The 24779-nt window shown below is 33.7% G+C and overlaps 2 protein-coding genes across 2 annotated transcripts in view; one reads left to right on the top strand and one right to left on the bottom strand.

Annotated features, from left to right (window-relative positions):
• The first annotated feature begins 294 nt into the window (after positions 1-294).
• Positions 295-888, top strand: LOC138332621 (uncharacterized). Its single transcript, XM_069280622.1, has one exon. It carries the CDS (start codon positions 295-297, stop codon positions 886-888), a length of 594 nt encoding a protein of 197 aa, XP_069136723.1.
• Positions 889-2422: 1534 nt separating this feature from the next.
• The window catches only part of LOC138333464 (potassium voltage-gated channel protein Shaw-like), a 36139-nt gene continuing 13782 nt past the window's right edge, over positions 2423-24779 (bottom strand). The window contains exons 3-5 of the mRNA XM_069281849.1: positions 9300-9521; positions 7399-8541; positions 2423-6950 (exon numbers count right to left, since the gene is read on the bottom strand). Of these exons, the coding sequence (XP_069137950.1) occupies positions 6750-6950; positions 7399-8541; positions 9300-9521 (1566 nt within the window). The 3' untranslated portion in view covers positions 2423-6749. The remainder of the gene's footprint in view (positions 6951-7398; positions 8542-9299; positions 9522-24779) is intronic.

Genomic DNA, 24779 nt, shown 5'->3' with positions numbered 1-24779 from the left:
ATCCAAACATGTGTGGGACAGTTTGCGTCAAAGACATCCGGTGCTTACCCTGAGGAAGCCTGAAAAGCTCGGAAGCGTCAGGGCCCGGATGCTTAACCCCACAGTGGTTCAGAACTGCTTTGCAGATCTCGAAAAGATTGTAAGAGCTCTTAATTTGAACAATTTTCCAAAAAGTGTTTGGAACTGCGATGAAACCGAGAAAAACCTAGAACACACCGCAACACATGTAGTTGCCAGAAAGGGATAAATAATGTCGTTGGCAGAACGGGCAATGATCGATCCAACATAACGATCATGGCATGTGTCAACGCCTCCGGAGAGAGAATGCCGCCCATGCTCGTAGTACGGGGAAAGACAACCAAGTCTCTCTACGGCTTCAATTGTGACGAGGCTCCGCCAAACACTGTTTGGACATACCAAGAATGTGCTTGGATGAACGATGAAGCTGCAGAAAATTCGTTTGAAAATGTGTTCCTGAAGAACTGTGGTCCTGAAAGGCCACAGTTACTTCTTCTTGACGGCCATGGCTCCCATGAGTCTATTACCCTTTCAGAGCTGGCCCAGAGAAAACATTGTAATATTAGATTTTCGCCACATACGATCCACCTTCTCCAGCCGCTAGCAGTCTTCGGACCAATTAATAAGCAATACAATAGTATTTGCTCAGAGTTTCTTAGCTCTGCAGCTTTCAACATTGTGAACGATTGGACATTCCCTGGCATATTTCGTCAGGCGTGGTATCTTGGCGTAACCAAGGAAAACATTGTAAGTGGGTTCAGAGGTTGTGGGATTTCCCCATTGAACCGTGAAGCCATCCCTGTATCGGCGTACCTTCCGTCTGACCCTTTTGATAAGCCATTCCATGACAGAAGAGCCAATGAGAATTAGGGACCGTTTCAAGACTAGATGCTTAAATTGAATAAATATACCATAAGGACAGTTTGTGATACATTTGTCAGGTGCGCATTAGGATTTCTAGGTTTAAAATCAACTTTGCCAGCCAGTGTTATTCACTTCTCCTGTTTCAGAAAGAGTATCGTGTATCCAGATAGATCGTGTATGCCGCGTAAGGACATTTTTCGAAAGAAAGCTTGCATGTGTACTTGATTAGTTTTACGTCAGATATAATTCAAGAATTTTAAATCTCTGTTTGCATGACAAAGGTTTTCTATTTACAGTAATAATAATAAAAAAACATGATAATGAGTCGAAATCTAAATCTTCCTATTAGTGTACATATGTGCGGTGACTGAACCACTTGTGTTATACGAACCTGCAACTGAATATCATGGTTTCAATTTACGGTACAATATCTTGTCAACTATGTTTTTCTCGTTAGGTGCGACCACACCGAAATAAAATTTTTAGGACTAGGATAAACAATGTGTATTTTATTTCATTGAAAAAAAAAAATGTTCCACGGTAGAAGTTGATCCTCCGATATGCGCTCTATAAAAAATCGTGAAAACTCCTACTAAAATTCGCAAATCGCACGACTTTGCAACTTCGCTGTCGTGTTATAGATTATTTATTGGATTTAACAAAGTGCCTTTTCACAAATACTTTGTAGATCATTTATATACATGATGTAAAGTATTTAAACATATGTATTTAGAAACCTCATATTTGACATTTACTTTTTAGTTAACTTTGATAATGGTCACCTATACTAAGTCGAGACGGGCCGATATCACGTGTGGAACCATGCCTCTTTTTAATTTTCAGTGTTTGTTTTCTTATCTTTTTTATTTCCTGTATGTATAGGAAAATGTTTAGTCCGCTAAATCTGCCTCATATATCATAAGGCCTTTTAATTTTTGTCTAATATATATATTTGGCAAAAAAATACAACACCTAATTAATAATATAGACAGGTTTAGCGCACTAGGAAATGTGTACCTAGTCTAGTTTTGGTGTTCCGTCTTTGCATATTACAGAGTTAGTTCCCTTGCGCGTAGGTATCGATTGTTACGTCATTATTTTGTGAGCGCAATTCACGTCGTTTTCACCGAAATGTATGACGTTACGCTCGCAAATCGATAGCTACCTTCAAGGGTAGATAACTCTGTAATATGCAAATACAGATTTTTTTTCTCTTCACCAGGTCATCTCTTGGTCAGTACTTGGACAATTTTTTTCATCAAGCACTCATTGGAAATATAAATCATTTCTCTTTAAGATAATGTATGCGTCATATATAAATGTATAATGCCCGATAATGTGGTTAGAGATTCTTGCCGTGCCGACCATCCTGATCCCGCTGAAATTGTTATGGAATTCAGCCATTTTGGATTTTGAAAATTGAAGTTTGTTACCGCTGTGAGTACTGTAAAGGAATAGTTCACATTCCAGTGAAGCATGGCGTTCTTTCGTCGACAACAAACAACGCTTCTTTTAATATTAAATTTTTAATAACAAGGAAAAATATTTAAGAGACATTCTTTGATCTGAAAATAAGGAAAGTGTCGAAATTAAAAACATAAAATGATAAAAACATAAAAATGATAAAAACACATAATGATAAAAACATATATAATGGTTTTTATAATGAAACGAGAGACTCATTTCTGGTTAATGCGGGACTAAAAATTACGCACAAACATTTTATTTTCTATTTTAGTGGTTTGGTAGGGTAATTAGCGATAATGTGGATAGAAGACATGAAACTTTGCACCGTGCAAAGAAAGTATATTGTTTACCTTCATTTATACACCATAACACTTTTTCTCAGGAAGGAATGTTCAGCATCATACGAGTTACCTCCCATAGTCTTATTTCGCACTGGTCACAGGTAAAATCAAACCTATCCAAACGCTCTATAGTTACTCGAAATAGAAAACAAGATTTAGCGAAGATTCTTCACGGTGATTACACAATTGCTACTTCCAGTTACTATAAGACCCCCCCCCTCCCTCTCCCCCCCCCCCCCCAAAAAAAGTCCCTCGAAACATCAGGTTCATTCTTTCAAGTTATTGTGACATTGATTTTTAACTCAAACATAAATCTTATGGGTTTGGCTTACTTTAATGAACAGGTAATTTATTAATCTATAGTGTATCACAAGTTTTGTCCCTTAGTATCCTATTTTAAAGATGCTCCATCGCCGACAAAGCATAAACGATACTCATCATTTTAACAATAGTTGTTTACTCATGTAAATTTAGGTCTTATTAACACAAAAATAATAATATAAAATGGTTTGTTTGATTTTGATGGATGTTCGATCAGTACTTCCTTTCAGGGCATAGTGTCATGTCATGGACGTTATCTTAAAGTGAAATAAGAAGCCTTTCAATGGTGGTAATAGTGTAATGTACAATGTAAGTAACTTTTGTAATTAAAGAAAATTACTAATTTGTCGGCTCATGATATAGAAAAAATATCATATATCAGCGGTGTAGCATCTTTAAGCAAAGTCAGTATTCACACACACACACACACACACACATATATATGTGTTATATTTAAAGATGCTCCACCGCCGACAGAACATAAATGATATTCATCATTTGAACAATAATTGGTGTTTAATCGTATATATATATATATGCCTTATTAACACACAAAAAATAATATAAACTAATTTATTTCGCCTTTGGTGCATGAGCAAACATTACTTCATTCTATATATAAGATATAGTGCCACGGAATTTTTTCGGGATGCAATTTATTATTTTTTTCATATTTTTAACTTGAAGTAAAATTAGAAGCTCAAACTTTTCAATTGTGGTAATGGTGTAAAATAAGTAACTTTTGTAACTGAAGAAAAATACTAAATCGTCTGCTCCTGTTTTTGATAGTGAAAAAACACTATTTGTCAGCGGTGGAACATCTTAAAACTATTAATAAAATTTAAAATACTTGCTGTTTACTCTGTCGTTTCCTACTTTGTGAATTATACTCTATAAACCTAGATTTCAGTTCTACAATTCCTGATCAGATTTAGATACATATTCCCATTCTCGCTCCTTTTCATAGAGGATTCTATGACCGCAGACGATAATGTTTTGCCAAATCCAAATTCTGTTAGAGTCAACATGGTTACTTGGGCGTTCTATGGTATCAGCAAATCGTACAATTGGTTCCACAAGTATTCAGAAAAAAGTAAATTTGAAATATCATACATATATAATTACAAATTTCCCTTTCATTCCATCTAATTAATTACACATGCGAATCAAAGAAATGATAAAACATTTCTCTTAGGAAAACAATTCCCCGCATATACAGTGTAATCGAAATGCGCAAAAATCTTTAATGATGATTATAACAAATGGTAAATGGACGGACTTTGAAAAATGTGATTGAAAAATATATTATCTATGTATTCATTACTAGATATAAGCATTCTAATATATATTCATACAGATATGCATATACATTATTAAATTTCCCATCATGTATATAAACATTTGTTGATATATATGTACTTTTAATGTACTTATATACATCGTATTCAAAATGTTGTAATGTCTAGATCGTAAGCTCCTTCAAAGCATTGTTTTAAAACACAATTGATATGTACAACAATGGGTCACAGGTTAAATTATTTCGAATCTCTGACAGGATATTTGATATGATATAAAATTTGATTCGACCAAATACAGAAATATTTGTAAAATATTGTGAACCTAATACACGATAAATTAAAATGAAACACATTATTCTCACCTATGCCCTTCATTTCTTAAGGATTTCTTTGATGATTAATTAGACTAATTTTATTTTATTTGTTACCAAAATAGGAGAATATGCTATCGAATCTAAAAGCAAATATATATTTAAAACCCTGATTCTGCAATGGTAAAATGCGTGCCGAATGCTAATCAATGCGTGCTTGTGCATCATCAGAAGTCAGACTACACATCTTAATGATCATATCTACATATTTGTATATATTTACATGGGACGCCGCTTCCTGGTGGAAGCATTTTCAGTGATTCATAAAGCTAATAGAACCCGAAAATATATCAATAATAGAATTAAATAATTAATAAACATATTACAGGGCATCCTAAATTCGCCAGTGGTAACTGTCACTATCGTCATACCCACCATTTGATTATGTCGTAGCAAAACTGCAGGCAGTTCAGAGGAAAACAAGCCGACTAATCAAAGCCTAAAGAGACTACTTCTTGTGAAGATTACAAAAAGCGATTCCCATCTTCACAGCCACACAGCTAGCAACAATGTACCGGTATTCATTTCTTTTGATGTGCATCAAAGGACCAAACTACCTGTCTCACGTGTGCTGACACACAAAGCCTTCAGTTTTGCTATGAATTGTTTCTGGGGTGAATATAACGACAGTGATAGTAACCCCTTGAGTATCGAGGATGATTACAGGGTTATATCAGGAACTTAACTATAACTATGATAGAAACGTATCCGTAAGAAATTGGAAAATCAAAATTGATCAGAAATAGAAACATATTATAGGGCTATCTAGTGATAACTTAAAAAAATGAACGAAGTACACTAAATAAAAGTATAGAACCCAATAAAAAGGCTGGATATTTTTTTTAACGTTCTGTGGAAGTATTCAAGATTCATATTATACATGTTACACTTCCGCTATGTTCAAAACGAGAATATTGCAGGGGACCGTTTAGAAACTTTCTTTCTGTATATGCAATACTTAAATAAAGTTATAAGAAATAGTGCTATGGATAAGTATCAAGTTCTTGTGCAAGCTATTTACAGAACACGTTCGGATGCGCACCTTACAATTTAATACTCAAACCTATTACTATTTGTTAGTTTTCAGCAGTAATGACACAAAACCACACATTCTCCATTGCGCGTCCCCGTCAAACTTTGGTTGATGCCAGAACCAGGGCATATTTCAACAACTGATAAACACTATTTACTATTGTCAGGGCCAAAGTAAATATATTTTTCATGGTAGCATAATGATAATTACCTGTCCACCTTAGCATTTTGGCAACGGTATAAGTGCCTAATATGTTGACAGAGTTCTGAACACATAGAAAACATCATTTAGCAATGATGGTCAAAAATTAAATTTCTTAATAAAAATAGAAAATGAAATTGCTTATTTATGAAAAACATGTTTGATAGTAAGGCTTAAATGTAATTAATGGATTTTGTAATTGATGAAGAATTAATTTGATCGCAAAGGTTCATATAATTTGTAATATATGAAGAACTAATTTGATCGTAAAGGTTCATATAATTTGTAATATATGAAGAACTAATTTGATCGTAAAGGTTCATGGTATCTGTAAATGATGAGTCAGCAGAGTCAAAGGAAATCAATGAATCTTGAACTTGGTTTATGGACTTTTTGATTGATGAAGAACTAATTTAATCATAAAAGTTCATGGCATTTGTAATTGGTTCATGGACTTTGTAATTGATAAAAAAACTAAGTGGATCGTAAAGGTTAATATAATTTGTAATTGATAATGAACTAATTTGATTTTAAAGGTTCATGGACTTTGTTATTGACGAAGAACTAATTTAATCATAAAGGTTCTTACGATTTTGAATTTATGAAGAACTAATTTGATCGTAAAGGTTCATGGCATTTGTAACTGGATCGTGAACTTGGTAATTGATGAAGAACTTATATGATCGTAAAGGTTCATGACATTTGTAATTGGTTCATTGAGTTTGAAATTGATGAAGAACTTATATGATGGTAAAGGTTCATGACATTTGTAATTGGTACATGGATTTTCTAATTGATTAAGAACTTATATGATCGTAAAAGGTCGACGGATTTCCTATTTCTTTTTGTTGGCCTGTCCTCGACTACTAGCGGCCGGTGGTGGCGCTGCCCTCGGCGTCTTGCCGCTCTCCTTTTCCTGTAACTTTTGTTCTCGTTTAGCGCGTAACATTTCCATCTGTCTTTTTCTCTCCTCTCTCACTCTCTGGTTAGTCTCCTTCAAGCCATTCAGAAGTTGTGTTGTCTCAATCTTATGTTGCTGAAACAAACAAACAATAACCATTTAGAAAACAGAAAACATTATCAGATTAGAAAACAACGTCAGAAAATTGACATAAAATATAATTCTAGTGCACCTTGCCAACGTTGTGTTTCAGGTCATGTTAGCATAAAAGTGAAATTGTACAATCAATGGTTGTTGCATTTTAGAAAGCTTTTAGATAGAAATATACGCAAAAATGTTTATACAATTTATTTAAACTTAAAACGAGATTTTATATCAGAATTGTATATTATTTAAACCGTTTTAAATTTGAATCAGACTATTTGTGTTCAGCTGATGGAAACTTTATCACACAATAAAAATAATCAGAAATATGACAGCTACCACAATAACCACTAGATATGAAAATATTTTCCTATTTTTTTTAGAAAACAAAATCTTCAATATGAACACATAAAACTAAGTTGGAATAATTGATTGCTACCTCATTTTCGGCAACCTCTATTTCGACTGGTGTAAGCGACGTCGCACTTCCGTCGTCTAGTTTTTCTGAGATCGTATGTATCCTTTCCTGTCTCAAACTTTCTATATGGTTCTCGTGGACTAACTGTGACGTCTGTCGCGAAGCACTCAAATCGGGATTTGTACTGTTCGGGTTACCCGATTCTTGACCACACGGTGGTGACCTTTTTACACTGACAGCGTCCAGTTCGGAGAAGTCTTCATCGTTATGTTTCTTCTTTCTCCGAAGTTTATCCAAAAAGTTTGAAGACTTTTGGTTTTTAATAAATATTTTCCTTTTTAGTTCTTTTCTTTTGTGTGCTGGCAGCTTTATCCTGGACTGAGCATGGGAATAATACAAGGTGAAGTTATTTACCACGATAGGCACAGTAAAGGCAACCGTCAGAACCCCACACAGTACACATCCACAACCTATGATGTACCCTCCCACTGTCTTGGGTACCTTGTCTCCGTACCCTACCGTTGTCATGGTTACGAGTGCCCACCAAAACCCTATAGGTATGTTTTCAAACGTATCACTTTCGACATAAAAAATCACACTTGCAAAGATCAACACCCCAGTGAAAAGGAAAATCACCATTAGCAACAATTCTTTGGTGCTGACTTTGATGGTGTAAACAAGAATGTTAAACGCACTGTAGTGCTTCATAAGTTTGAATATTCTCAGAATCCTGACGGTCCTTAAAGCTAACATTGATTTGAAAAGCTGACTCGTACTGTCGTTCGGGTCAATGGTGACGAGAATAATGGCGATCAGATGCGGAATTAAACACAGTATATCTATCACATTCAAAGGCTGCCGTAGAAACTCAAACTTTCTTGGAGCAAAGAAAAACCGGAACACATACTCCGCTGTGAAATATGCCGCACAAATGTAGTCCAACACCTGCATCACGAGATGTGGTTTTGTGTCGGCGAATGAGTAGACGCCGTCTCCACCTCCTGTCTTTACACAGTAGTCCCCCACAGTGTTGAGAGACAAAGACATGCTAGACGAGTTCTTCTTGACGGCTCCAGTCACGGGTACTCGGAACCACGTGTATGTTTCCATGGTGAATATTCCAATAGACAAAACAACAAATGACATCGAGATGAAAGCGAAAATCTGGAAAAAAAGTATAAATTTAATCACGAAATTGATAAACAAGTTCTATGTGTGACAATGTTTGAAGAAACATACTTGTATTATATTCAGTCCATCGTTTGATTCTAAAGCCATATCAAAGTTATGTACAAGTAATACAAGTGGTTTTTTTATATTCTAACATGTAGGCCTATTTATTATCTGACAACGCAAATTGTAACTAGTGGACGGATATACTAATTGTGACGTTTCGATCAAATGCATTGTTCACCAGACATGGTATTGGAAAAGTGCAAACAAATAGACAATGCCTTTACTGATGGAAACTTTAAGTGCACATGCATTAATTGTAGAAAAGAAATCTATTCTTTCATTACTTATAGCAAGACCGATGTAGATAGCAATTTGTTGTGGATATTTCAGAAGAACTGAATAACTATACCATTTGTTTAGGATACATGTAACGTTATCGACTCAACAATTCTATCAATAAGATATTGGTTCAAATGAAATAAATAGCCTCATTAATTCCAATCTATATTTCTATATAAAACAGTCATTATAGTTGAATCAAGGATGTACTAAATATTTCAAATAAAACAATTTAATCAGTAAATAACAGTTTTGTTAATTTGATAGATTTGAGGGCCAAAAAGTCCCTAATAAAACATAATAGTCCTTTAACTTTTCCATTTTTAGTTAATATCGTCAAAATATTGACCCATGAAAATAACAAGCTACATGGTATATATATATATTTGACCAAGAATGCAGCCAACCTTGGCGCCTCGTGTTGAGCCTGGCTCCTCCATAAACTGCCACATCTGCCTTTTGAAGCGGTTGAGATTGGACGGTTTATCTCCCCAGGCATCTATGTCCATCTCCGTGGTAAAGTTATCGTCCAGGGCCGCCAGGGTCTCCTTGTGGTCCTTAAACTTACTGTAATGTCCCCAACAACATGGCTCTATGTCTAACTCTGTCAGACCCCAGAAATCCAGCTCCTGAAACAAGTTACAAATAAGGTACACAAATATATGTATTGCGCATTGTGGTTTAGAGCCAGTTTTTTTTTCAAAATAATTGTTTTGAGCTAAAACAATCAAATAAAATTTTATCAATGTTATCCTGCCAATGTGAAAGTGTACATGACATAATTGTTAAAATAGTAAGTAAAATTATTTTACGGCGTTTGATTTATGTTATCAGTTTTTGATAAATATTCTCAGCCTACGTTTTCTTCTTCGGAATTCTTCAACTTCCGTACTATAGCAGTAAACATAATCAATTTTCGATGAAGAGATAGTGTCTATGAAGGGTTTCTACATCATATAAATGTCATATAATAAAACAGTTGTCGTCCTATGTTTTCATGTCTCTATTTGATTAATCGTCTCGGTTTACATCTTCCTCTCAAGGCGTTCTTCAACTTCCGTGCCATAGAAATTAAGTGTTCCTGCTTGTTGTACTAAAATTTATTAACCCTTGAAAGTGTGAATCGGCTTATACATTCAAAAGGTATACCTAAGATACATTTTAAGAGATAAACCAAAACATCAAAACATGAAACCCTTTAAAATATAAAAAAAATATATTTGTACAATTATCGTGGGGCGGGCCTTTTTGTAGGGATATGAAGAATTTTCAACGGAAAGCTCTTCAAAAGCATGAACGCTTCTTAAAATTAGCATTTTCCGGCAATGCTTGTTTTTGAGAATTTGAAATATTGTATTCTTTTATGTACACTTTTGTGTAAAATCTCATATTGAATATGAAAACCTGGTTATTTTGATATTGAATTGATTAGTAAAATCAGATCATAATAAATATCTTGTCCACCTTTTCGGATCAGAATGATTCACGTCAGAAACAGACTACTAGATAGTTCTGCTACCAAATGGGAAAATAATTCAAATCAAGTAATATCTTATTCTTGCAAATATTACAGGAAAATAATTTTATATCAGCAAGTGCCAAAGCAAATCAACTCTAATACCTGAATGTAACTCAAACCGACTACCAGTTCATTCGGAGTACTGGTACTGCTACCCGGCATGGGTAAGATTGTATTCAAGTTCTCAATTTAATGCATGCATATTTTAGTGTTTATTAGTCTTGATGCCATCTAAACGCAATGGTTAAGATAGAAATCATGTTCTCAAATTAATCTATGCATATTTTAGTGCTTATTGGTCTAAATGAACGACTCTCAGGCTAATACACACTGATTAATTATTCACTAAAAGCTTTTAATTTCAAGTCGTAAAATGCATGACTGGCCTGGTTGTCCGACAATGACAAGTACATCAGTGCCAGTTCTTGTTGCTGCTTAAAATCGGGAATATAGAAATGTCAATGATAATTTTAGGGAAAATTCTAAAGACAGTAAAATATTACGATATAAAATACATGTAGCCATCACACTTATTATCCCTAAAGACCTTTAATAATTCAATAATGTTGTAAATGTGTGGTGTTATAGTCATGTCTGTTAAATCATATACAGTATAAGCCACTTTTTCAAGAACGTTGAATGATTGCTACCGTTGAATTGAATGGTATAGAGAGCATAATCATCGCATAGTTAATCAAATCAACTACTAACTCTTATATTGTTCCATTTACCTTGGGTATGTAATAACTTTCAACATTATATCTCAAAGTGTAGAGAAAAATACAAAAATAACAATTTGGATCATTGAAGAATTTGCTCTGGTGAAAAGTAAAAATTTTCGGATGAATAACTTTTTTTCTAATATAGATTTTTAGAAAAAGTTATTCATATCAAAGTTCAAAATTTAATATACAGTGTGCTTGATTTTGAGTTATTATGAATCAAAGATAGCGAGATCTATTTGACATAAATTGTAATTTTACCGGCATTTCAATGTTTTGAGCATACAGACGACAAAATAAAGAAATATTTTGCAAGTTGGTTGTCTGATAAGAATGAAAATTTTCAAAAATAATGTTTTCTTTAAGAAAATTAATAGTATCACACAGTAAACTCATTATTTTTGACCAGAACAGCTCCTAACCCCTAAATTTTTAAGATGAAACTTCCGCGGTTTTTTTTATTTTGGCAAATTCAACGCGTCACAGAAAAAAAAAATTGATGACTAACATTTCTAATAATTTATCAGTTTAAAAGAAAACGAATGGCAAAAATCAGTTGTTCTTCAATCAAAATATCTAGAAAAAAAAGTATTTCATCCTAAATATCATTGAAAAAGATGTTCATATTATTTTTGTTTTAACGGTTACTGTTATTATGTTCAATATCAAGAACATATAATGTATTACAATACATCAGGTAGCTTAAGCATTCGTGTAAATAACATCTTCTTACGAAAGGTCTAATAGATATTCGTGAAATAACATCTAAGGAAATGTGTATTATTGTTAGTGTAAATAACAACCTCTTAAGAAAGGTCATTGAAATGTTAGTGTAAAAAAAACTTCTTAAGAAAGTGAAAATAACAACTTCGTAAGAAAGGTCAATAAAATGTTAGTATATTTAACAACCTCTTCAGAAAGGTCAATAATATCCGTGTAGGAATATCTGTGATGGATTTCATTATATTTTTAATGTGAAAATGCGGAAATTATAGCAACTAAAGAAATACGTTATGCTCAATGATATATCAAAATTCCTACTGTTTATAAACTCGAATGTCTATGTAATATCTACAATATTCAAGCTATGGATATTTTAGTATTTTTTAAAGAAAGGTAATGGAATTATACTACATTGAACTTTATTGAAACATTATAACTCTATCTTGTCATGCATATTTCCAAATATGTCCACATGTAACACATTTTCATGTGTCTGAGTGAACCAATGAAATAAAAGAAATCTTGAATTCGTGAAATCAATCGATGATACTATCTGTGAATTATGGTATACACGTGTATACTGTATCAGTGTAATTAGACAATAAAGTAAAACCTGCTTTAGCGACCATCTCTGTATAAAGACAACCTGCTTAATAAGGCCACTTTTCTATGGTCCTAAATGACATAATTATACACAATAAACACTATTGAATCCGTGTATAATGACCACCTGGCTATAAAGACAATTTTCCCCTTTCATTGACTGGTCTATATAGAGAGGTGTGACTATATTAAGAGATAAAATAACCGTCTACTAGATGTAATTAGCAGTATGCATTGTATTCAATGCCAATTTCTCATATTGATACCCATACCACGGTATGGTTACGTTAAATCGATGCTATTTCCAATTGATTTCTTTCTGAAAACAGAACAAGCCTCTACTTCGTTTGTGTTAGATGATGAGATAGTAAATAAGTTTCCATTATCCTATTGATCCGTGCCTTGTTTTCCGGCAGCTTCAAATTATTTTATAATGTATTATGTAATACATAAGCAACACATCAAAGTGGTCATGAAATCACCTAGAGTGTCGAACACAGGAAATGTTACTCGTATGTCATTGTGGGATCAACTTGATGCTGATTACGTGCTTTAGTCGCTAGACCATGTTTCTTAATCTTGATTTATTGCATACGGACGAAAGAAAAAATGTAAAGCCTCTTTCCTGTTATTTTTTGAGAAAAATTTCAAAACTAAAAAATGATTATTCATAAAGAGATAATATAACGTCAAGAAATTTATGATTTTTTTGAAATGTGGGATACTGGTCGAAATGCTATGCTGTGAGAGAAAGGAAAACGCAATGCATTTAAAGTATGCTATAAATAGTGATGGCGATATCTATATAGAAGCCAAAAACCCCTTTCTCCCACCGTTTGTTACCCACTTTGAGGTTAAGGAGCAGATATCTTACTTTATTCTTGGCGTCGTTAATGCCATTCTTATGAGCTAGCTATGATAATAATAAATAGAGGATCTTACATGAGTGGCTACGTGATATGGAATTCATCAAACGAGTTCAACAATTTGATATGCCACGAGCCTTTAGGTGAGTGATATATCAGATTATTTAACGAGTTTGATAAATTTCCTGTCACATAGTCACGAGTGTAAGATTCTATTTATCACATAAGTTTTATTAATAGAAATATAAGTAAAAACTACATGTGACGTCATAATAGTGTTATTACACATGTGTCTTACGATATTTATGACATGACCGTATGACATGACTTAACGGGCTAATTATGTGATAATAATAATTTTCTTTAATGTGTCTCTTTGATATCGAAATAGCGAAATATCCCCCACCTTCCTTTATCAGTTGACTATACAGTGACGTGTAGATGGGAACAGATAAGACTCGGTGTCTCAAAATACCCAATTAACTGCCAGAATCATTGAAGTCCAATTATAAGTATCTGTCGGATTTTTTTTCTTAATTAAGAGTCAGACGAATGTTGGAAAAAGTGATGTTAGAAATAGAACTAAACAGAAGTCAAGATGGGAATTGAAATTGAAAAGATGGGAAATAATGATTCAAAAACTTCTGATGCAAATTCAAATAAACGTTGGACACAGCTAAGTGGGTCCTACTTTTTAAATGAACTGAAGTTAGTCGACATTGTTACGTCGTTGCCAGGAACACCATTTTACTACCGCAACTACGTGACGTTTTTCCTTCCTCTACCGAGAACGTTACGACTTCCGTTCAGTAACGACGTAACATCAATGATGACCAGTTGAAAAGGCATGTTTAAAACAACTGATATACCAAATTTACTTAGAAATCATTATAGTTTTTCAGGATATAGCATTTTTCTAATATGTCGGGACATCTTAACTACTCAGCCATCGCTGTAGCACTTCGATTGACGATCTACTATGACAAACACTGACCTATTGCTGAGTTTGTTCTGAGTGCGCACAAATTCATTCATTAACAAAAGAATCATCTATCAAGAAGACCCATATGGCATGTAAAATGAATGAGAGACAGCAGAAACATAACTTAACTAATATTGTTGTTTTTAAATTTCGTATATTTAATTTCCCTTAATGAACATTGAATTTTCTCTACATTATATTAATATTGATACATCGCTCGATGTAGGTGTTCCCTCAATAATCAAGTGCAAAGCAAACAAGTCAATCAGATCGATTTCTTTCTCGAATATGTTCCGCCGTAAAACGCAGTATGCCTCTGTTGAGAGATTGTCCGGCCATCAATACTATTGAACATTTTCTAGGATGTTTTTTTTTTGTTAATCGATTCCCACTTCTTCTCAATAGTGGTTTGATAATGTTTGGTGAATTAATGTTAGACTCAATCCCTTAAAGTGTTTTCAAATGATTGTCCAATCGAATTATTCTATATCGACATCATCCGCACTGATGGATTTCTATTGATTTATGGAAATATCCACAATAAAAGCCGACTTTGTTTCAGAAAACAGCATCCGTTTTGATCGTTAAAAAGATATTTCGACTTCCGGCGGATATAAGCTACGCCCCTATTCCAGAACAATGATAGAGTCTTATAAGAAGAAAAGATGTAACGAAATCCGAACATATTAAATGAATGGCGTGTCAGTATCGAATACGGTCGTATATCAGAGCAACATAACTTATATTTAGTAAAGCAACAGGTTATAGTTTAGATTAGATTATTCCCTACTTAATCTTCGAGAGAGAAAAATGGTTGGTATACACTTCACAAAAACACTACTATGTTGTGTGTTATATAATTTAGTGCCGAGAGATTAAATAGAAAATAATCTATATAATCTCTGTAAATATTGAGTTTGTTCAAGGTTGCGTTCTGTTGTTTTTTAGACGAATTACTATGTACATGTATATACAATTAGATTTTGTGTAGTAAGTTACTTAAGAAATGTGCGATTCAGTGTTATTTAATTCAGATTCAAAATATGTTATCATTAAAAGAAATTGACAAAAATAACTATATTAATTAGAATGACACCTGCTGCCCCTTTTGCATGATCGCAAAAGGCGACTAAATTTAGGATCTTATCTTTTCTCTTCTTTCTAACTGACTTTATCTTTCCTAATGCCTCCCTTGGCACCGCCTCACTTTTGGCCTTGAGTTGAGCGTTCGCCCCTGTGAGGAAGGCTCTGGGTTCTGTCCCCTGGCCGAGACACACCAAAGTCTATAAAAGTGGTAGTTTCTGCGCCTGCTTAGCGCTCAGCATACAGGGAGTGGGACGACTGGTTCGCCCGTTGTCAGTATAATGTGATTGGGTGGGGTGTGTTGCTTGGTGTCTTCGGCGGCATTCTTCAGTGATATAGCACTATAAAAAGGGCAGCAGTTCTACTATTAAAGAAGACACAACATGAATATACTGCAGTCTCCCAAAACAAGCACCTCACACAACATACAAGCAACACAATGCATACATGGGAGGCCGTCCTTACATGACCATAGCTGGTAATAGGACGTTAATTAATCAAACAAACAAACAAACAAACTATATTAAGTAAATAATTGTATCATCATTTATTTTATTTATTTGTTTTGAACAAATGTGGATGACTGAGTTGTTAAGAGAGAGTGGTTTAAGTTCGTCAAAAATAAAATAATGAAAATATGGAACATGGTGTGAGAGCCCTTCTACGAAAGGAAAATATATTGTTATTTACATTTTTATCAAAATGCCTTTTGGAAAAAAAGATTCAAAATAATTTAGAAAAAAACAGATAATCAAAGGACAATATTCTTACATAATGCAAACTTATCCTTTCTCTAATGAGTCACTGGCGTTTACCAATACATTTATAAAATAGTCTACGGCTGACGATGTTTCCTTATATAGTGAGAGATGCCGACGTTCCAGAATGAACGTAGTCAAAACATTTTACAAATGCTATTTATTTTAATACTTAATGAACTGAAATGGAGATAATCTGATTTAGGATAAAGATAGTATATAAATACAAGTGTACAGGCAATGCTTGACAGCCATTTGTCGTTTTCGGTTAATACATTCTAGAATGTAACTTGCTAATGTTGAATTATTCAGTGAATGTTTCACTTAATTATTCATTAACGTTAATGAACAAATGTTGTTTATGTAGGCCGGGCTATCATGAAGTCTCTTTGAGGTTTATTACCAACTCAGTGCGGCTGTTATCTACAGTCATTAAGTAACGGTTAGCTTAATGTACTTTATAAAATATCAAACTCGTTCAGTCAATTTTTTTTACAAAAATCTGACAATGCAAGTCAAAAAGCTTTCAATTTAGATTTAAAATATTAAAAAATCAGGAATCGTTAATGCGAAGACCGCCATTTTCTTTCTCACTCTCAGTATTCCAACGTGCTCGTCGACCCCCATTTAAAGTACATTGTACATGAATCATTATTTTTATCTAGGCGACACTCAATCATGCATGACATTGTTTGTGCCTAGAAATTGGTAAACATAAGAAACACATTATAGCCGGTTATTTACGCGAGACAAAATTTTCTCGATTTTATGTAAAAACGAAAAAAAAAAAAAAAACCCAACCCGGTTTTAAATGTTCGCAACAGGCTTTCGTGGTCTATATAATTCAAACATTTCGTAATATTTCGCAGAATAAAATTAATTTTCGCAATTTGACCGATATCTTGCGAAATCGCGAAAATATCATCCCTACGAAAATATTCAGTGATACTGTAAGTTTATTCTGAAGCATGCGTTCTCCTTTTTATACAGGCACCATTCACACATCTATATTCCTGAATAGTATAGAATACACTAGGGATGAAAGTGCCTAGTCATACTCAGTGTACATATTTACCATTCCTGGTATCCTCTGGAGTACGGACATCAATGAGAATAATATGGCACCAATCCATAAAAAACCGCCAGGTATCAAGTTCATATAAACACGAAATACGTCAATATTCTATAAACCATAAAAATCGAAGATTGCATCAACGTTTTATATGCCAAGTTTATTGAAAATCGGATTGAACATTTCTATTCCTGTTGCATAGGCCAATATTCTATTGACGGCACCATGACATCGAAAATTACATCAACATTGTATGTGCCAACATAAAAAATGGAGAATATGAATTTTTAAAAACGTTATATAAGTTATTCTACAAATTCATTCAGAAATTAGAGTTAATATAGGAAGACGATTTATGGTACATGTATGAGATTACACTTCAAGACTGTCAAGTTTATACTTTTAAGATCATTAAAAATATTCAGGTTTTGGATGAAACTTGCAGAAATTGTATTCTAAAATCCTGTTATTAAGAAATATTAGAACACAAATTCGCATGTATTGAAATATCGATTATGAGTTGTATAGAATAGGTTTAAGTTATTATTTTCAAATTAAAAGTGTATATAGCATATTATATATAATAAAGACTGTCTTCAACATATAATAACATCTTCTAAATGCTTCTTTCACTAATATCTTTACCATGCATTTGGTTAACAATGTCATGTAAGAAAACTAATTCGTACTTTGTGTAACTTAATGTGAAATATAAATTACATTTAGATTTAAAATGTCCATGTTACTCAGATATCAGAAAAAATGGAAACAACTATTAGATAAAAGTGTTAAATGATTTAGCAAAATGCATCAAAGCTTTTGCTAACGTAAAACGATCATTGTTAATTTAGCTATACCCTCTTAAATGTAGTACTGTATACATTTATGTAATGTTTTGAATGTCATGTAATGATGATGAATTCTATTTGTAAATGTCCCACTTGTCAGTAGACGCAAAGTCATTAACACTTGGACTTGAACATGAACATTCCATTATGATGCAAAACCGAGCACTATCGATGTTAGTGTATACAAACATTATAGATACGATAACTTCCTTATCAAATGCATGCTATCGGGTCAGGCATTGAAACTTCTAAAACTATTTAAATACTATTTCAGATTTGTTTATCAAAGGGCATGTTGATTCTGTGTAGTCATGACAACTTCTTAACTACCAATGTCCTTTTGCAAGAGAGTATATATTTATTCAAAGTATTTATAATAATAATGAACAGACGAGGACAAATTATTATCCATTTTACATACAAACAAAAGTCCCATAGCCTTTATAAATATAAATTAAATTCACTAAATGTCTAAATATTAAAATTCTTTTAAACATAATGGAGGCTTAATATACAATTTGCATAAAAGTCTTTCCGTGTACTGGGACAGCTTCTGTTTTACCCTTAGACTATCACGAACAAACAAGGTCACTGTGTGTTGTTCACAGATACTGAATTTCAACTCAGACGAAGTTTATCATAAATGCTGGTAAGAGTACTTTCTACCCCATCGGAAGAGATATCTGTCCTTTCCGTGAGATTTCTCTGTATTATCCAGGACCAGGGCAAGATAAACTATAGCCTGCACATGTAGAGCATATTCGGGTGATAAACCGGAAGTTGTAAAGTATCATATGCAAATAAACATTAAATATCACCATTGACCTTGTGTCCGTGCCGTGCTTTGACCAAATTATCATCATAGTCGGAATTCAATCTGCCTTCACATACTTTGTTGATATTTTTGTTGATATATTTACCACAAGAAAACATTGTTTAAAAATGCATTTGATACAATACACGTTAATGTTTCTTGGATTAAGTATTTCAAAACGATTTAGAGTTTTGTTTGTGGAACGACTTTTATAAAGGTTTTGACAAAGTAAAATAAATGTTCATTTTAATGCAATATTTGTCTTGCTTTTAAAAAAAATGCATATTGGTATTTTTTGAACAATTTTAAATTACAGGCTAGAAAGGATAACTCCCGACTTTTAGAGTAGGACATAGAATTTTTACCCTCATGAGAGTGAAACCCTCGGCACACTTCGGGTTAGACAATCGTGAATTTCCTACTAGGATTGGGATTTCTCCGTCCTACCATTAAGGTAGGGAAGTATCTTATTAATATTACACTGGATTGCTTACAAACATGGTAACTAGTCTGTGACATCTCTAGAACCGTACAGGTTAATAAATCATTATTCAATTGAAACAGCGATATGAGCCGTTTTCTTAAAGCCACGCCATGTAACAATATGTAGTTTTCAAATTATTTCCAAAGTTTAAAAAACAACACTTTTTTCTTATAAAACCATAGATAACATGCATGCGTCTTAATAACTAGCACGGGTCCATAAAGAGAAGGTTAAGGAGATAAAATAGTTATCCGATTACACCAGATTACTAGGTTTCAGACCAGCTTGAAGACGATGCAGGAAAATAGAAGTGAACAACAAACGTAAAGAGGATGAGATGTAAAAATAAATGATGATTAAATGTTTTAAAAAGGGCAAGTGTATAAAAGTCCAGATTGTAATCTAAATTAGGATTAAGCAGAACACATCAATGCATTTCGTTATTGATGTAGATTGCTATTGGATAGAAGACATATATTGTCAATGCCTGATATGTTATGTCTTTGGCATTGTCAATAAAATTGTCTGAAATTAAATGTCGTTATTGATATTAACGTTGGATTCTTCTGAGGTTTCAGTCCCGTTGAAGTCTCGTTTCCCTGTTGAAGTCTCGTTTCAACAAAGATATAAGAAGTTATGAGATTTTCAAAATAAAATCTATCAATATTTGTAGTAAGTTTCCAGTTGCAAATTTTGTCAAAAAATTACATTTCAATTATAAGTAGATTTTTTATACGGGGTTTTTAAGAAATGGCCCATTTGGCGGCCATTTTGAAATTGGGTCTTTTTTCGCTTTGAGTAGAGCCACAGTTTTACCATTTTTTACTGTAATTGTTTTTACTTAAATCATCACTGCGCCAGTATTTTAAGCTGTATCGAGCTAATTTTTGCTGTAAAGCTTTACTGCGTTCGTGGCAATTTAAATATTGAGCATTAATGTGTGGAAACATTTAAAGGTAATTTGAGCACTTTTATTTTTTACTCTAAATTACTGAAAAATAACAAATATTCAAGTGGGGCAAAAAGTAAGCACACGGACCCCGCATTTTTCTGCCTGATTTAGAAAGAACAAACCCTTTCCATGTTGATATGCAAAATATTAACAAAAGTTCAATACCAGAACTTTTTTTATAAATGGTTAGCTTTGGCAAAAATGGCTGAAAATGGTGCATTTTGTAGCTTAAAATTAAGGGGTAAGGGTAGCATATGTTGTTATTCTAAGAAAAATATTAGTCTTATTAGTCAAAACTGGTATATTTTTAAAGAGAATATTGGAAAATAAATTCAACAAACACCCATTCATATCAAACACTTCATTAAGACATTATGGCTTTAATTTCTTGTGTATATGACCAAAACGGCAAAATTCCCATAAAATCCAATATTTTGTCAGCTAGCTATCTTTGAGTGACAATAGCTCAAAAACGAGCACACGAAAATATGGATTTTTTTTTTCATTTTCTTTTATGGCATGAACTCCTATTTCAAAAAATCTATATGAGACAAAAAGTTTAATACAAGAAAATGTTGACTTCTCAGAGGAGTACATCCTTAAGAGACACCTTTATATCTAGATTGACATGTTTATGTTGTAATAGTGATTGCCACGAATGTTTGCCATTTTCAAGTCATTCATTTTTTGATTCATTACGCACTTTTACATATAATATAATTATATATATATACATATCTTTCTAGAAACAACATACGCCATTAAAAAGTATTTCCCAAAAGAATGTCCTTCGTTCAGTTATGCCCCTGGTCATTTCAAGTACGATCATACATATATCTAGTTCATGCATAACCTGTTCACTATATCTATACCTTATATAGAACACGGTTTGTTACATGCACGACACACCAATGGCGATTTCCCGAGAGTTTTTATTTTCATAATCATGTCAATGATATAAGAGGTTTTTATTCTTCACTATTACTGGCATGTTGCTGCTGTAAATCAGTAAGACTATCATTGTACTGATCAGCCCGCGTCCTAATGCGCCTTCCACGTACGTCACTGGTTACGGTCTATCGACCACAACCGCCTACCGGAACAAACACCAACCATAGATCGATTCAGAGACATGTTGTGTACCATTCCGCAGTAGAGCTGGCTGACAGGGAATGTTGTTATACCAAGACCATTTTATAGATCGTGGGATATATAATTAATGAATAGAATAACAGCCAAACCAAGTCGGATGTCCGATGTCCGTGGCATTGTTGACGAGATTTGTCAACAGACTGGATATGGATCTTTCATTTTATAGCGGTTATGAAGTTTCAGTAAAACAATATATACATCGTACATTTTTATATAAACAAGTAATTATTGTAATGGAGGACCATTACAGATGTCCCCCAAACGAACTGTGCAGTAGGAAATGATCACAAAGATCAGATTGTGTGATATATGAACAAATAAGATTTTATGGCAATGACAAGCAGCAAGCTTGCAAAATGAAGACATAAAGATACAACGTAAAATTTGTAATGACTTATAAAGTAAGTATTGAGGATCCTTCGTTACGATGGTAAAAGAGCTTAGCAACACAGCTATTCAAAGATGATGTCATGTTGTTCATCATACCTCATAACCATTGTGTTCAGATTAAATCTAAATTTCAACCAATCAGATGCCTCCATTAGGTAACCATGACAGCACAGCTTTTCAAAACTGATTCCATGTTGATAAGCATACCTCAAAACTCATGTACCAATCAGAGGCTTATATTTCGTTATCATGGCAACTGAACTTTTCGAAAATGCTGCCATGTTATTCGGTGTCCCAAATAACCACTATATCAAATTTTCATCGAAATTCCAACTCCAAAATCTCAAAACCGGAAATGGGCTCTGGCGGTCATCTTGGACTTCTGGTTGGGGAAAAAACCTTTATGCACAATCCCACACCCAAATGAGTATGTATGCGAAGTTTCGTGATAATCGTCCAAGTAGTTTCTGAGAAAAGCTGCAGAAACCCGCCTGGCGGAAGAAAGTGGAAGAAAAAATAATAAAAATAACAATATGAAGAAGAAAACACGGAGCAAAAACAATATGTCCCCCCAACTTTTGTTTGGGGGGTACATAATTAGACAGGACAACGGTAATTATGGTTTAATTGGAGGACATACGCTTTGTCACTATGCCTCATGATTTAATTGGAGTACCTGCGCTTTGTCAATATGCCTCATGATTTAATTGAAGGACAAACGCTTGGCACTATGCCACATGATTTAATTGGCGGGTAAACGCTTTGTCACTATACCTCATGGTTTAATTGAAGAACAAACGCGTTGCCACTATGCCTCATAATTTAATTGAACGACAAACGCAGTCACTATGTCTCATGGTTTTTTTGGAGGATATACATTTTGGCACTATGCCTATTTAATTGAAGGACATTCGCTTTGTTGTTATGCCTCATGATTTAATTGAAGGATAAACGCATTTTCACTATGCCTCATGATTTGACATACACTTTGTCACTAATCCTCATGATTTAATTGGAGGAAAAACGCTTTGTCACTATGCCGCATGATTTAATTGAAGGACAAACGCTTTGTCAATTTGTCTCATGATTTAATTGGAAGATATACGCTTTGTCACTATGCATTATTATTGAATTGGAGGACATACGCTTTGACACTATGCTTCATGATTTAATTGAAGGACAAAAGCTTTGTCACTATACCGCATGATTTAATTGAGGGACCGCATGATTTAATTGAGGGACATACGCTTTGTCAATATGCCTCATGATTTAATTGAAGGACAAACGCATTGTCACTATGCCTCAATAATTTTATTGAACGACAAAGGCTTTGTTACCATGCCTATTTAATTTAAGGACATAAACTTTGTCATTATGCCTCATGATTTAATTGTAGGACATACGCTTTGTCACTATGCCTCATGATTTCACTGATGACAAACGCTTTGTCACTATGCCTCATGATTTCACTGATGGACAAACGCTTTGTCACTATGCCTCATGAGTTCACTGATGGACAAACGCTTTGTCACTATGCCTCATGATTTCACTGATGGACAAACGCTTTGTCACTATGACTCACGATTTAATTGGATAAAACCTATTTCAAAATAATGAAGAGAAACTCTACATCAGTATACCTAAGTGAGTTACATCTTCTTTAGGGTTCTATCCTTGGGCTCCATGTGTTCGTATTTTTTATGATTGACATTGTTAAAGACATAAATGTTATTATCAAATTATTTGCAGACGACACTTCATTGTACATTGTTATTAATTGTTATTAATTCCCCAAGAACGGATGCTGAACGGATTTCAAATAATTTATCCCACGAATGGTAAATTTTAACCCTGCCAAAACAGAAACTGTTTTAATAAGTCGAAATTTGCTGCCAATATCCACTCCTACATATGTACCTCTTATGCACACTACTGTATTTGCTGAAGTTACCACGCATAAACATCTTGGTTTATTTCTTTTCTGGTGATAGTAGATGAATTGATCATATCAAATATATTCAATGTAAATGTCACCAAAAATTAATGTTTCAAGAAAATTCAAGTTTACACTAGATCGAAGAAGTTTCAAGCAATGTATTTTTCATTAATTCGACCTATATTAGAGTACGGTGGTGTTATTTGGGATTGCCTCACTAAATGTCTGATTTATTGAAAGATCTCCACTTAGAAGTAGGACTGACTAGAAGTCGGTTGACTAATAGAGTCAAACTACATATTTAAACTAGTTGACTGCCTCTAGAACAAAGACGCAAATGCCACAAAACGATCCATGGTGGAGCACCAATGCACAATAACTGTATTCACGACTACAATACACGTATTGGTTATAATTGTCCTCCTATTGCTGTCCTATTCTTTGTATTCCTTGTCGCACAAACCTTTATAGCAAATCATGTTTCCCCTCATTAACAGAACTTAGGAACTCCTTACCTAAAAATACTATATTAAAACGATCCATCAATTTAAAAAAAATCCTGTTTGATAATGTACACAGAGTTCCACCATTTTACTACTCGGGTAGCAGGATTGGGTAGATCCATCAATCGAGATTGAAAATGGAGTGTAGCTCATTTCGATATGATTTGTACCGTGGCAATCCTATCGATAAACCATTTTGTGCATGCTTTGATAATGGAGAGACAAAGGAGCACTATCTATCACATTGTAGCCCCCCTTCCTAAGTTTTTATCTAAGCCTTTGCTGCTCTTTCTATCCATTTTCATGTGAGTTGCTACTTATTGGCGAGAATTTATCAAAAGTGTTCAACATTTTGTTTTTATTCTATTTTAAATTTCTAACGATTTGAATAATGGTCTATATTACAGAACACTTGTCTGGGTCTCTTCACTCATACGTATTCTTGATACTGCATACATCATATTACTTGAATAGTATATG

This window comes from Argopecten irradians, chromosome 10 (genome assembly GCF_041381155.1).
Source record: "Argopecten irradians isolate NY chromosome 10, Ai_NY, whole genome shotgun sequence".
NCBI classification, from domain to species: Eukaryota; Metazoa; Mollusca; class Bivalvia; order Pectinida; family Pectinidae; genus Argopecten; species Argopecten irradians.
Note: the sequence above shows the minus strand (reverse complement) of the source record. Positions and strands in the feature narration are given on the sequence as shown.